The sequence below is a fragment of the Vipera ursinii genome (genome assembly GCF_947247035.1).
Source record: "Vipera ursinii genome assembly, chromosome: 3".
Classification (NCBI taxonomy): domain Eukaryota; kingdom Metazoa; phylum Chordata; class Lepidosauria; order Squamata; family Viperidae; genus Vipera; species Vipera ursinii.
Genome location: NC_139516.1, coordinates 151,540,022 through 151,554,494, shown reverse-complemented (window position 1 = coordinate 151,554,494; position 14,473 = coordinate 151,540,022). Strand labels below are relative to the sequence as shown.

Below are 14,473 nucleotides of genomic sequence, written 5' to 3'. Positions count from 1 at the left end.
CAGTGGGAATGATCAGAGTAATGGTTTTAGATGAAACGCAAATAATGTAGGGTAGATAAGTAAATATTGTGAATTTACAAATACCATCTCAAAGAACCATAGTTATATGAAAATGATCTGTGTGATTCATAAACTTAGGTCATTTATCATTATCAGACTGGAAGTAGAAAGCTAGGTATATAGCAAAGGTAATTCTGCTACCTTGCTACTTGGATCTGAAATAAATCAAAGATAAACAATGGTGGAGCTTAGCAAATGTTACTCTTCTCAAGAGTGCCGCTAAGATCGCAGAGCTTTCAGGTGGATGGAACTTAAACTTAAAAAGCAGGCCTTCGGAATAATAAAAGTATAAGATGATAGGTTCAAACTGTTTGGAAAATAGAAGTGGCACTCATTTTCATTTACAGAAACAGGAAAAGCTCAAAGCATGAAAATAGAATAAATGTAGGAATTCACAACTCAAGAAGCAGAAAAAATTATTAATACTATCTCCTTGGGCCTGCATGAGAAATCAAACCAAAACTGGCATGAGTACATAAATAATAAATATTGATTTTGAAATAATCTTCATTAAGATTATGATAAGCAATGGGAAAGACAGGAAGATATAGGTGTGGTCTGAGTAGCTCAAAGAAGCTAGAAGAGTGTTCTGCCTGGTAATATGAGATGCCTATGCCTGGCTATGAACCAATCCCATACCTATACCAAGGAAGTAGAGTTGACCCTCTCTGGCTGTAACTGGAAATAATAACCACAAATTACGATAAAGGAACCCAGGTATCTGTGGAAGTCAACTGCTGAAGTGACAAAAACGGAAAAGAGATAATCCCAGAAATGGAGGAAGACACTTAGAATGCTTCACAGATAGATCTTTCTGCCCTGTCAGGCTTGGAACTAAGGAACGCTTTGCCAACAAATGTTAAGTTTTCCATATGGATTTGGACATAGTGGGTTAAATTGGGGGTTTACAAACTTAGCAGTTTTAAGACTAGTGTACTTCAACTCCCAGAATTCCCTAGCCAGCCCTACTGTCTGGGGAATTCTGGGAGTTGAAGTTGTCAAGTTGCCAAGTTTGGAGATCCCTGAGTTATTAGATCAGTGGAAAAAAGCTATGTACTACAAAAGAGCAACAAATGGTCCCATTTGTGAGCTAAGTCACCTGCATGTACATAACAGTGCTTATTTACCGCTTGCTGTGTGGCTTCAGCTTAAAAGATCTTTAAAAAATTGTGCACTTATTCTCAAGTGCTTAAGAAAATAAATTAGCTGATTTTTCCCATAAATTTTTTTAGCATACAGTGAGACAGTCTTAGCTAGCACAACTGAAATTCAGGCCACTGAAGAATTTTCTGTTATTGCCTCCCAGTTTCTTGCCTTTCTTATTCATACAGGCAATCCATAATTTATGCCTGGTTTTTCAACGACCATTCAACACTGTGACAGATAGCTCCGGGGCTACTTATTATCCAATTCTGAAGTTTTGATAGCCATCCCATTTCCATGGTGATGGATTTATGTTTGCAGCATCCCAGTAGCATAACTGTGATTTATGACATTTTGCATTTATTTCCTGTTGTTGCCAAAAATGCCCCATAGTGAACAATGGGGTCACTTAATGACCGTGATGTTCACATTCACTACAATGTTTGTTTTTATGAATGGGTTTAGTCATGTGATGTCCATGACTATCCCGACTTATGACAGAAATGGGCAGCCACTTTTACAGCTGTAAGTCGAGGACTACCTGTATTATGGTAATGCTTCAGCCACAACACACTGCACTAGAATTTGGAAGATGATGAAAAAGAAACAGATTTCTTAGGAATTTTTGATGTGTTTGAAAATGGGAAATGCAAAAGATGGTTTCATCGATGTACTGGCATGGACACATTCAAAGAAGAGATCCTAAATTGGTGGGCTAGGCTGTACCACTTCCAAAGAGAATGTATTATATATTTCATTGCAGATATCTTTCAAAGTTGAAAAGTGGACTGATTGTCTACTTCTATATTAGGCAAGGACAATGAAGGGGTGTTAAGATATACAGCAATAGTACAATTACACTCATCTAAAACTTTGTCTTTCAAATTATAATGCCTCACATAAGAATTCTTGTCCTGTATACAAGCCATTCCCAAGACTCTGTTTGGTGCATGAAGAGATTATAGTTAAGTCAAAATGTGGACAGTCAAAAGGGGTCCTTTGGGATGAGCTACTGGAGGAGGCTTGAGATGAACGGAGTGACCGTCTTCTCAGGTATGGGAGTGCCTGGGAGCTTGATACAACTACTGAACCTGGTGAACAGGAATGTTCCATTTAATGTGGAGAGGAATGGAGAAAGATGGGTGTCTCTTGGACCTTACGGACCAAGAAAATAATACAATGAGGGGAAAAAAGCTGGACAACAATAGAACCAAATACAGGATTCTTACTGTGTCATGATGATGTGCAAAAAGAAACTGATCAGTTTGAACCCTTCAGGGAAGGTGTAATTGTGCTGTTCAGGATGTAATAAAAAAACTTGAGAGGACACAGAAAAAGGATCCTGAAGAAAAATGCTTATGAGATTCAGAACAGTTACTCACATTTTCTCTCTTTTAACATAGAGTTGAATATCATGTGTATGGAACAGATGACTGGAAGTGGAAAGTCTAGTTTTACTGGGCCAGTCAGAAGTGTCAAATCTTGTGGAGAAAGAATCGGTGAAGCAGACTGGAAAACTTCTCAAGATAAAGTGGCCTTATTAACTGCTTAAGGTAACAGCTTAAAATAACAAATGGCTTGACAGAGATTGGAGAATCTGGTGGTGTTGCTATGATGAGAAATTTAGTGTGCACTGGTGTATGTAGTGAGTTGACCATAGCCAGGTGTTGGAAATGGCAAAGAGTCTGAGCAATGGAGCCTTTAGGTGCTGAAATCACCATTAATCCAGTCAAGTTATTTTTCATGGACTTTTTCATGGACTTGTTTAGTAAAAATCTACACTGATAGCAAGATTATACAATATGCCCACCTGTCAAATATATCAAGTAGAAGCTGCATTGCAGCTAATTTTTGGCTGCCACAGACAAACAGTAATGTGATGCAGGACACTGTTCAAGCTTATTATTTATCTTACCCTTGGAAAGCTATGAAATGAATAAATATTCAATAGAGCCTAAAAAGAAATATATTTCATTATAATTAAGCACAATTATGTTATATACCTTTAGGTGATAATGAGGTTTTAGATAAACTTAAATGCATCAGCCCCTTTGGTAGTTTGGCAAACTGAATACTTAATGAAGATACTCCTGTAAAAGAATAACAAACGAGGCCCACATCAAAAGTGAAAACATATGTGCAGAGTAATTACTTTTTACTCTATTTAGTTTTATTTATTTATATAATTTAGAAACTGTTCCAAAGGGGGTGGGGAGGGTGGGACAGAATAAGGCTATCTTCCTGGACTCCACCAGTCAGAATTCTTTCAACGACAGGGTCTACAACATACCCTTCCCCTCTTTCTATGTTGATATGATTCTACTGTTATCATTTGAGCTCAAATGGTAAGTTCTCACCATTTAGTCTACTTTACTGGAAACTCAGCAGTCTACTAGCACAAAAATTGGGCTGTTTAGCCAATTAAAAATAGCAATAACAATGATAATTTGTCCTCAACATTTAACTTATCTGCATACTTATGGTTTTGGGAGACTTCAATGTACCATCCCTGGGAAGAGCATCTGAGTTAGCTCGGGAGTTCATGGCTTCCATGACGGCCATGGACCTGACGCAAGTAATTCATGGACCGACCCTTGACTTGGTTTTCTTATCTGGTCGGTGGTTAGATGATCTTGGTGGGGGCTCCCCAATTGTTATGCCCCTGTCATGGACCGATCATCATCTCCTGCGGCTGGTCTTCCATTTTGCCACTCCCCACCGTGGGGCTGTTGAGCCACCAGATGGTTCCGCCCCAGGCGCTTAATGGACCCTGAGAGGTTTGAGGCAGCACTGGGGTCCCCACCTTCCTCCTCAGCTCACAGCTCGGCAGATGCCTTAGTGGAAGCCTGGGAAAGGACGGCCACGGAGGCACTTGACCGAGTTGTACCCTTGCGGCCCCTGACCCGGCGCAGATCCCAATGGGCTCCATGGTTCTCCGCGGAGCTCCGGGAGATGAAGCATCGGAGACGGGGCCTAGAGAGCGTTTGGAGGTCCAGCCGATCTGAATCCGACCGATTGCGACTAAGAACCCATATTAGGTCTTATCTCGCAGCGATGAGGGTGGCGAGGTCTAACTACTTCGCTGCCCTCATCGCGTCCGCAGATAATCGCCCGGCCGCCCTGTTTAGGGTGACCCGCTCCCTCCTTAATCAGGAGGTGAGTGAGGAACCCTTGCAGGGGCGTGCCGAGGAGTTTAGTCAACATCTGTCGGACAAAATAGCTTGGATTCGGACCGGTCTGGACTCCGACTGGGCAGCATCGGACGATCAGGACACGAGCGGTCTTGTCAATGTTACCTGGGAGGAGTTCGATCCTGTAACTCCGGAGGAAGTGGACAGGATTATGGGGAGGCTGAGCTCCACCACATGTTTATTGGACCTGTGCCCTTCCTGGCTGGTTTATGCAGCCCGGGAGGGGACACGAGGCTGGTTCCAGGCGGTTATATCTGCATCTTTGAGTGAGGGTAGTTTTCCCGCCGCCTTGAAAGAGGCGGTGGTAAGACCTCTCCTCAAGAACCCTGCCTTGGACCCAGCTGTGTTGAATAACTTTCATCTGGTCTCCAACCTTCGCTTTCTTGCGAAGGTTGTCGAGAGTGTGGTGGCGCATCAGCTCCCTCTGGTCCTGGATGAAGCGGATTATCTAGACCCGTACCAATCGGGCTTCAGGCCCGGGTACAGCACGGAGACGGCATTGGTCGCGCTGGTGAATGATCTATGGAGGGCTCGGGACAGGGGATATTCCTCTGTCCTAGTCCTATTAGACCTCTCAGCGGCTTTCGATACCATCGACCATGGTATCCTGCTGCGGCGTCTCAGGGGATTGGGAGTGGGAGGCACGGTTCTTCAGTGGTTCTCCTCCTATCTCCTGGGACGCTCGCAGTCGGTGTTGGCAGGGGGGCAGAGGTCAACCGCGAGGCCTCTCGTTTGTGGAGTCCCTCAGGGGTCGGTCCTCTCGCCTCTCCTGTTCAACATCTACATGAAACCGCTGGGTGAGATCATTCGTGGTTTTGGAGTTGGGTATCATCAGTATGCTGATGATACCCAACTTTTCATTTCGACCCCAAACCACCCCAGTGATGCCCTTGACGTGATGTCCCGATGCCTGGAGGCGGTCCGGGTCTGTATGGGGAGGAACAGGCTTCGACTCAACCCTGACAAGACTGAGTGGCTGTGCGTACCGGCATCTCGGGATATTCAGGATATCCCACCCCTCACTATGGGGGGTGAGTTATTACCTCCTGTAGATAGGGCTCGCAACTTGGGAGTCCTCCTAGATTCACAGCTCTCCCTAGAAGACCATATAGTAGCTGTGACTAGGGGGGGCCTTCGCCCAGGTTCGCCTGGTGCGCCAGTTGCGGCCCTATCTAGACCGAGATGCCTTACGTACGGTCACTCATGCGCTCATGACCTCTCGTCTTGATTACTGCAATGCTCTCTACATGGGGTTACCCTTGAAGACCACTCGGAGGCTCCAACTGGTACAGAATGCAGCCGCAAGAGTTGTATTGGGAGTTTCCCGACACTCCCATGTCACACCTTTGCTCCGCGAGCTGCATTGGCTTCCAGTTGTCTTCCGAGTGAGGTTCAAGGTGTTAGTAATGACCTACAAAGCCCTACATGGCATGGGTCCGGAATACCTTGGGGAGCACCTGCGGCCGGCGTCAACTTCCCTCCGCCCAGTACGCTCCCACAGAGAGGGCCTCCTCAGGGTGCCACCGGTCAAAGAATGCCGACTGGTGGCCCCCAGGAGGAGGGTGTTCTCTGTGGGTGCAACGGATTTATGGAACCATCTTCCGGTCGAGCTCCGGATGGCGCCCGATCTCCGCTCCTTCCGGCGCAATCTTAAAACCCATCTCTTTAAACAAGCTGGCCTGGCCTGATGGGACGGGGTGGGATTTTATAAATGGACTTCAATTTTTAATATGTATTAATTTATTATGGGCATTGTTTAATTACTTTTTAATAATTTTTAATTTTTGTATCTAGTTTTTATGTATTGCCCTGTTCACCGCCCTGAGTCCTTCGGGAGAAGGGCAGTATATAAATTAAATAAATAAATAAATAAATAAATAAATAAATAAATAAATAAATAAATAAATAAATAAAAATATTTGTGTTTCTACATACATATACATACATGCATATTTCCACAACATAGATTTTAATAAATATTTTCTCCTCACTGGAAAGGGTATCTAATATAGATTCCTCAGCATACTAATTACAGTATAAAGTCTTTAAACTATACTGGTAATAAAAGAACAAATGTATGAACCTGAAGTTAATTTGCCAATATTCTTTTAGGCCGTTATGTTCAAAATATGACTACGATCAGATTTTACAGAAAATATTTTTGAATTAAATCAGTGGAACAGTTTGTACATTTATTGTTATAGCAAGGTTTCAATTTATTCAAAATGATTGTTGTTCTGAACTTAACAGAGTAAGTGCTAGTAAAAATAAAATACACGTTTATAATATTTCTATCTACTTCTCACAGCACCCATAGCTAGCCATCATGACCTAAACATAACAAAATGTCCATTATGATACAAACTTTATCCTTTTAGATTTGCATCATGTGTTGCATGCTGTTAGGTAAGGATTGAAGACTGTATCACAACATACATTTTATTATGTATGTTGCGATACAGTCCCTCTACTCCCATAGATATTCATGTCCCATGTAGTTATTAAGCATCATCTGTCAACAAACTACCATAAGAGATTATAGATATATGAAAGAGGAAAGGTTCTTCATTAACAATAGTAAGTATTTAGAATGCAGTAATAGAATCTGTAATATTGTTTGTTTTCAATAAAAAATGAAAGAAATATACTAATCCTCCTATTGGGCTTATATTATGAGTGGGAAATGAAAGTATTACAGTACCTCTGTCCTCTAGAGGGTTGTTAGCAAGATTAATTGTATGAAGTCCTGAGGTGGGATTGTGGGATAGAGCATTGGCCAACTTCTGTGCAAAATCTCTAAGAAACAAAGAAAACCATAAAAAATTATACTGTATTTTGCACTATACCATATTCATGAGTTTTATATGAACTGACAATAGGTTACACTGAATTGAAGAGCCTATTTAGAATATTACATTCAAGTACATGGATTTGCACATATGTTGTGTTAGTTGCAACAACTGATTTATATGTGGGATATTGCACTAGGTATGGTGAGAAACATACCTAGTGCATTGGGCAGGAAAGATGCCATGTCTACTTTTAATATCCTATTTTCTACTATTTTTGATGAGGTAATAAACATTAGAATTATACAGCACTTTGGAAATAATTCACACCCAGTATTTCATGTGATTCCAGTACAAGACTTGCAGCCAGATGCTACATTCACCCATCACCATTACTCTGAAACTTCATTGCAAACCTCTAATACACATTATTGAATCATTCAGAAGAGACATGGTATTTTTATTTTATCTATGCTGCCTAATGGCAAATAAAAATATATTCATACATATCAGCAAAGTTGCTCAACATCAGATAGATTCTCCAAAGGAGTAGCCCACTTGGCCTAGATTACATTTGTCCATTAATTTTTTTTAAGATTGCTAATCTCATTTATAGACATATACACTTGAATGTTGTATCTTTTTAAGCTATGTTGCGAAGATATAATCTTGATTTTGTATATTTTGTACAACTACTTAGAAATAGACCTTATTCTATACAATCACACAGATGAGCTGCTAGTAACAATTGTTTAAGTTATGAATATATGGGGGGTGTCCTTGGTTCTCTCTGAGCTTGGTTGTTTTCTTGCAGATTTCATTACTTAAACTAAGCACCAAGGACCCCTCATTTCAATCCCTGAGCTACAAATATTCTCTTTTATGACTACATAATGGCTCCTCCCTACCACCCCTAAGTGGATAAAGGGCAAGCATTCCATCAGAAATTTATTTTCTAAAAGGCCAAATCCTATATATACTTCTAGTATGAATAAACCAAAAGGGTAACCCACAAAATTGTTAACAAAAAGTAATGCTAATGTCATATTTGCATACTATGACTCCTGGAAAATAAACCTCAAATAGACAGTTTGCAATATGGTTGGAAATAACTGCAATAGATAAATATCCCAACAGTTTAATGCTGTTAACTGCCAATAAATATATTATAACACTGCAGCTTCAAATTTACAACTTCCTCTGATGTTATTGGATTTTATTAAAAAATGTTAGTGTTGGTTAATTAAAAAGAATGACTTACGTCCTAAGACCAGCATTCTCTAGTACTAGCTCTTCCAATCTACTGGATCTGCTCACAACTCTTAGGATCTGCTCACAAACATCAGTGGACTGTCATAAGAATAATAGTACAACATTAAGAACCAAAAAAACATATTAGCAATATAAGAAATTGAGAGACTGGTGAGGTCATACCTCTTAAAAGTCTTAACAGTGGTGCAAGAAACTGACAGCATGAATTACAGAAAATTACAGACAATGAATTCGTTCATGTTCATTCAGAAATCTAGTCACAAAAGTCTACAAATTCAGTTTGGTGCCCCCTACTACACCACAAAGAACCATGTTTTGTCAGCAATGTTACCATGTAAGGTAAGAATATCACACATATTTTTTCTAGAACAGCTTAATAACAAGATATGATGGCAAGTTCATGAAGAGCTCAGTGAACTTATTGATATGTATATTTACCCAACTGTCACCACTACACATTGCAAAAATATGACTGAAACATAAAAAGTTGGTTATAATGTATGCAATCAGAAAGAAGTCTTAACAATGTAAAGGAATCAAGTATTTAATAACAATAAAATAATAAACCTTTATTGTCAAAGTACAACATGTGTACATTGAGATTAGCTGAGCCTCCCCCTGTGCTCTCTCCCCCCAACACACAGTGACAACAAACCCTCCATCCCACCACACTATGTGAACCAACTACACCACACACCGGCCTCCCAAGTCAACTCTGCATAAGATTACATCCCATTCAAAAGCCTAACAGCCCACGGATAAAAGCTATTCTTCAGCCTGTTGGTACGGCTGGCTATATTCCTATATCTCCTACCGGATGGTAGGAGAGTAAAGAGATACCGTCCAGGGTGTGAGTCATCCCTGAGAATCTTCCTTACTCTTCCAAGGCAACGAGCCCTGGCGATGTCATCCAGTGGTGTCAGGGAACAGCCCACAATGTCTTGTGCTGTGCTCACTACCCTCTGTAATACTTTCCTATCCGCGGCTGTCAGACCGGCATACCAAACCACAATACCATATGAGAGGACGCTCTCTATGGTAGACCGGTAAAAGAGGGTCATTAGCTGTTGTTCTACCCTGTTCTTCCGCAAGATCCTAAGAAAGTGAAGCCTCTGTTGGGCCTTTCTAGCCACCTGGGTTGTGTTAACTTTCCAGGTCAGATCTTCACAGAGGTAGACTCCCAGAAATTTAAAGGAGGGAACTCTCTCTACACAGTCCTCCCCGATGTAAAGTGGGGCAGGTTCTCCTAACTGTTTCTCCTACCTTATTCGTATTAGAACAGTGATTCTAACCAGTCATAAAGTAATGTCAAAACTAATACAAGGCCAGATGTATTTTTAATATATTTACTCTTCTATTCCTTTAGTTTGATGTTGGATTAAGTAGTCCATAATGCATCTAAAGTTTAGTAAGACTTAATCCTCTCCGAATATTCTCCAACTTTATCCTACTATCTATATAAAACTGCCTCATTCAAAATTAAAAATGAATAAAGCACCGGTAGAAACCTGCACAAAATGTTTTCTGAACTACTCCTATAGCTTCTAAGAATCCCAAATACCGGTAATTAAGATAATGCAGAAACTGGAATACATTTTTCCCACTGTTACTAAGTTATATATGCGGATAGCGGCTTTAGGAATCCTACTGTAAGCTTACTTAAAAATCAGAATCAAAATACAAATTATTCTGCTGATTTTGTTAACTCCATTTTAAATATGCACACCTATTTGTAAAATATAATTGTTAGCTCCATCTAAACAAAGTAAGTTCACTGTAAACATTTCAGCGACATCTTAAACAATAGTACACTTTGGTATAACTTGGTTTTTTGAATATAATTAGACTAGAAGGCCAATTTCCTTATAAAGGGCTGTTTGATTTCCAGACTGTTTAAACAAGAAATGTTCTACTTCATCCTCTGAAATATTTGATACGGTTAAATGCTTGTCAGTAATATTTTCACAATTTAGTTAATTTAATTGCAGCAGAATTATTTCTCAAACAGATCTACTTACATTTTTTTCTTTTTATTAGGACTATAGTGTTTTAAGAACTCTGGATCAATTTTCGGGGGGGGGACTTTAAAAATGTCTCAAAATACAATAAGCAAACAAAAGTGATATTTCTCACTCTTGACTCTCTCCCCTCCTATTCAATGTCTGCAGGAAATCACTGAGTGGAGTCATTTGCCAGTTTGAGTATGTAACATCAGCATATTTATAATAATGGATAAAGTAAAGCCAGACTGCTCACTAGAAATATTAATAACAAAATGTAAGCTAAAATACTCAGTACAAATAATAAAAAGCAAATGCTATTGATTGTGATCCTTGGGAAAAAAGGGGGCAATAAAAACACAGTGGTTAGATATTATTCGATGATACAAGGATAGGTTTAGAAGAACTAAAAGAAGTTTTCTGACAGATAATCCTGGTGTAATTGTGTCTATCACAGACCTGGGCATTTTATGTCCTGCAGGCCACATCCAGCCTTTGGCTGTCTCCGTCCAGCCTGCAGGAGGTTACGGTAATTGGAAATTAGAAATCAAATGTAACTAAATGCGCTGCAAGGGAGCAGAAGAAGAATTTGAGTCGGGTCCAGCTCATGCTCTTTCATGGCGGCCAAGGAAGGGTGAGGACAGAAAGCCTTGCCCCTTGCCTGAACAGCTGAGGTAGCAGAGTTTGAGGACATCAAATCAGATTACATTGGTTCAGCCCTCCATAACAGTCACAGTTTCCCCTGTGGCCACTTGGGATAATTAACTGTCCACCCCCAGTCTATCAGGTCATGAAATGTCAGAAGGCCTGAACAACTACTCTTCTACAATAATTATATATTCTACACAACAAGTTTCCCCCAAACACTTTGAATCAAGATACAGTCATTCTGCACCCTAATACTTACTAACTTTAGATCCTTAGAGGAAAGCTTTGTAAACCACTGATTGTATTCCAGGGCAGCAACTATTGGTATTAAATCTCTAAGGGAAGAAAAAAAAATCATATGTTGAAAGAAAAATTTCTAGACAGAAGTAATTTGGGAGGTTGAAGGAGCTTTTTTTTAATCATCATTTTTCTCTTGCATTAATTCCTAAACCATAAGATGACCTGACTTTTGGCATTTCATTCCTCCCTAAAACAAATGCCTGCTTAAGAAATGATTTCAGCAATCAAGTTAAAATGGGTTTTTTTCTTCATTTAATCTCATATACAACATTTTAATCTGATAAATGGTTCCTTTTATAAGTTTTTCATTCAATTAGAATAGGGGTCTTCAAACTTGGCCCTTTTATGAGTTGTGGACTTCAACTCCCAGAATTCCTCAGTCAGCATACCTGGCTGAGGAATTCTGGGAGTTGAAGTCCACAAGTCATAAAAGGGCCAAGTTTGAAGACCCCTGAATTAGAATGAACATATGTTAAATGTTTCTATGCTGACCACAACAAAGCGAGGATTGGTTTCAAAGTTACTTTTTCATCACTATTGTTAACTGTAAATGGTCATTAAACAAGGCAGTCACTAAATGACTACCTGTAATATGTTTTAACATTTCACTAGCTCCTTTGAACAAGGAGCTATTTTTCTGATTATGTGAAAATCTCAGTGAGTTCCAATTAATTTCCAATTCAATTTTAAGTATTTAATTTCAATGAGCCCCTTTCTATAACAATATTATTTCTGACTGATAAAATACATATATTTAAACAGTCTTTTACATATGAACCAATAGTTCACAATCTGTAAAGATAGTAAGGATCCACACTGGAGTCTTTTAAGCTCTTGTTTAAGTCAGCTGTTTGAATCAAGGAGCAACTCCACCCCCTCCTTATAAAACTGCATTCCGTAAAGTATGAAGAGCTGCAACTAGAAGAAATACTGCTTCACCCAATGTATGAATGAAAGTATTTTCTACTCATGTATATCTCATCTCATAATTGCAAACTAATGAAAACCCTGAGCAAGATGAGCCCTTTGCAGCTGTTACAATCCTGCTGAACAAAAGGTTCTTCTGTTATCACCCAATAAGATCAAAAGATTATTACTGGACAGATAATCTTTCACATTAGATGACTACCATGCACTTTCATTTATTCAGGATCATAGTATTTACCTGTGGTCAAGATGGCTAAAGTCTTGCAAATTTAATTCCCTGGTATCTTGAGTCAGATAAATGGTATCAACATCCTAGTTAGATTAAAAAAAAAAGAATATAATACATTTTAGAGAAAAACTATTTAATTTCTTAGCACAAATTGCTTATATAATTGATAGACTCTAATAAAGGCTTTTTTGTTTCTTTTTGCCTCAGTAACCACAAGTAAGATTTCCCAATCTTATTTCCATACTTACCCACTGCACTTCTTCCCTATAGGGAGAGCCCAGCCAGTCACAAACGCATGCATACATTTGAGAAAAACCACCTAAAAACAAACAGAAAGAAAAATCCCAGTAACCTATCACTGTTGGGAATAATTCTTAAAACCGCTGATACACATATCCTGATGGTAAGTTGATTTTATTTCTGTTTGGCATGCACGCTATCCTCAAGCACAATATGCAACTAACTGAACCTGCAGCACATTCCTCTATAATATACAGCAGGCAGGATACGGCATAAAAATAGCATCTTCCCACACTGCTCAAAATGGCTCTTCATTCTAACTACACCTTAGGACTAATTATGTTTTTCCTCAAAGTGAATCCTACACCATAAATAGAATTAAGCTTCCGTGTACTGGTGATGCCAGAAACTCCATATTTCAGCTGAAAAAACACACACACTCACCACATGGGCCTAATTCTCCTACAGTTTGACTGTCCCACAGAGTCTGCAGATTAGCCAGTCTGTCTGGGGGCTCCATAATTACTTTCTTCATTATTCTCCTAGAAGCCAGAAGTAAATGCATACATGAATTAGAACTCATCAAAATATAGTTTGCTATTTCGTACTTATGCACTTGAACTGCAAGCTTCCATTGGGATTGTGTCCCAGATCTGAAATTTGAAGGAATTATCCCTTAGCTAACATAAATGTTGACATCTGATCCTTTAGAAAAACTACCGTATTTTCCGGCGTATAAGACGACTTTTGAACCCCTGAAAATCACCTCAAAAGTTGGGGGGGTCGTCTTATACGCCGGGTCGTCTTATACGCCGGAAAAAAAACACCTTCGGATGTTTTTTCTGCTGGGCGGCGGGATCGCTGGGTGAATGGAAGCAGGCGATGGCGACCCGTGGTTAAGCAGCCGACGGCGAACGGGTGATGGAGGGCAAACTCTCGTCAGCTTCTGGGGCGGCTACTGCAGCTGCTGCCGTTGCTCGCTCAAGGACTGGCCGTGCTAGCGCCTCCAATGCTGGCTGACAGGTCCATGATGAGAGGAGCGGGACTAGCCCGCGCCCGTCATCTCGAGCAGCCGCTGCCCTGTTTCCCTCCCTGTTTCCCTGCTCCGCCTGCTCTGTGATTGGCCCAGCTTTGCTCCTTTCCCGCCAAAGGGGCGCCTCGCCTTATTGTCTCTGAGCTCTCTCGCCTGCTGCGCTGCTGCTCTCAGTTCTGCACTCCGAGCAAGCAATTCTTGTGGTCAGCGCGAGTCAGGCGGTGCCTCGGCGGGAGCAAAGGCTCTCCCTTCCTACGGTCGAGCGGGGCGCCTCTGGGGACCGCCTGCCCGTCCTCTCGTCGGGGACCTGACAGCCAAGCATTGGAGGCGCTAGCACGGCCAGTCCTTGAGCGAGCAACGGCAGCAGCTGCAGTAGCCGCCCCAGAAGCTGGCGAGTTTGCCTTCCATCACCCGTTCGCCGTTGGCCGCTTAACCACGGGTCACCATCGCCTGCCTCCATTCAGCCCAGGGCTCCAGCCGCCTCTTCGCAGAAACACGACTCCCGCTCGGCTGGAGCCTTGGGCTGAATGGAGGCAGGCGATGGTGACCCGTGGTTAAGCGGCCGACGGCGAATGGGTGATGGAAGGCAAACTCGTCAGCTTCTGGGGCGGCTACTGCAGCTGCTGCCGTTGCTCGCTCAA

General features: G+C 41.0%; 1 protein-coding gene across 3 annotated transcripts in view; it reads right to left on the bottom strand.

Annotated features, from left to right (window-relative positions):
- The window catches only part of CARMIL1 (capping protein regulator and myosin 1 linker 1), a 144,274-nt gene that overhangs the window by 53,827 nt on the left and 75,974 nt on the right, over nucleotides 1–14,473 (bottom strand). For 2 of the 3 annotated variants that reach the window (XM_083359140.1, XM_083359139.1), the window contains exons 6-12: nucleotides 13,244–13,341; nucleotides 12,808–12,878; nucleotides 12,569–12,642; nucleotides 11,363–11,438; nucleotides 8,445–8,533; nucleotides 7,096–7,190; nucleotides 3,207–3,293 (exon numbers count right to left, since the gene is read on the bottom strand). In XM_083359140.1, coding sequence (XP_083215266.1) covers nucleotides 3,207–3,293; nucleotides 7,096–7,190; nucleotides 8,445–8,533; nucleotides 11,363–11,438; nucleotides 12,569–12,642; nucleotides 12,808–12,878; nucleotides 13,244–13,341 — 590 coding nt within the window. The remainder of the gene's footprint in view (nucleotides 1–3,206; nucleotides 3,294–7,095; nucleotides 7,191–8,444; nucleotides 8,534–11,362; nucleotides 11,439–12,568; nucleotides 12,643–12,807; nucleotides 12,879–13,243; nucleotides 13,342–14,473) is intronic. The other variant, XM_083359141.1, reaches the window with a different exon arrangement.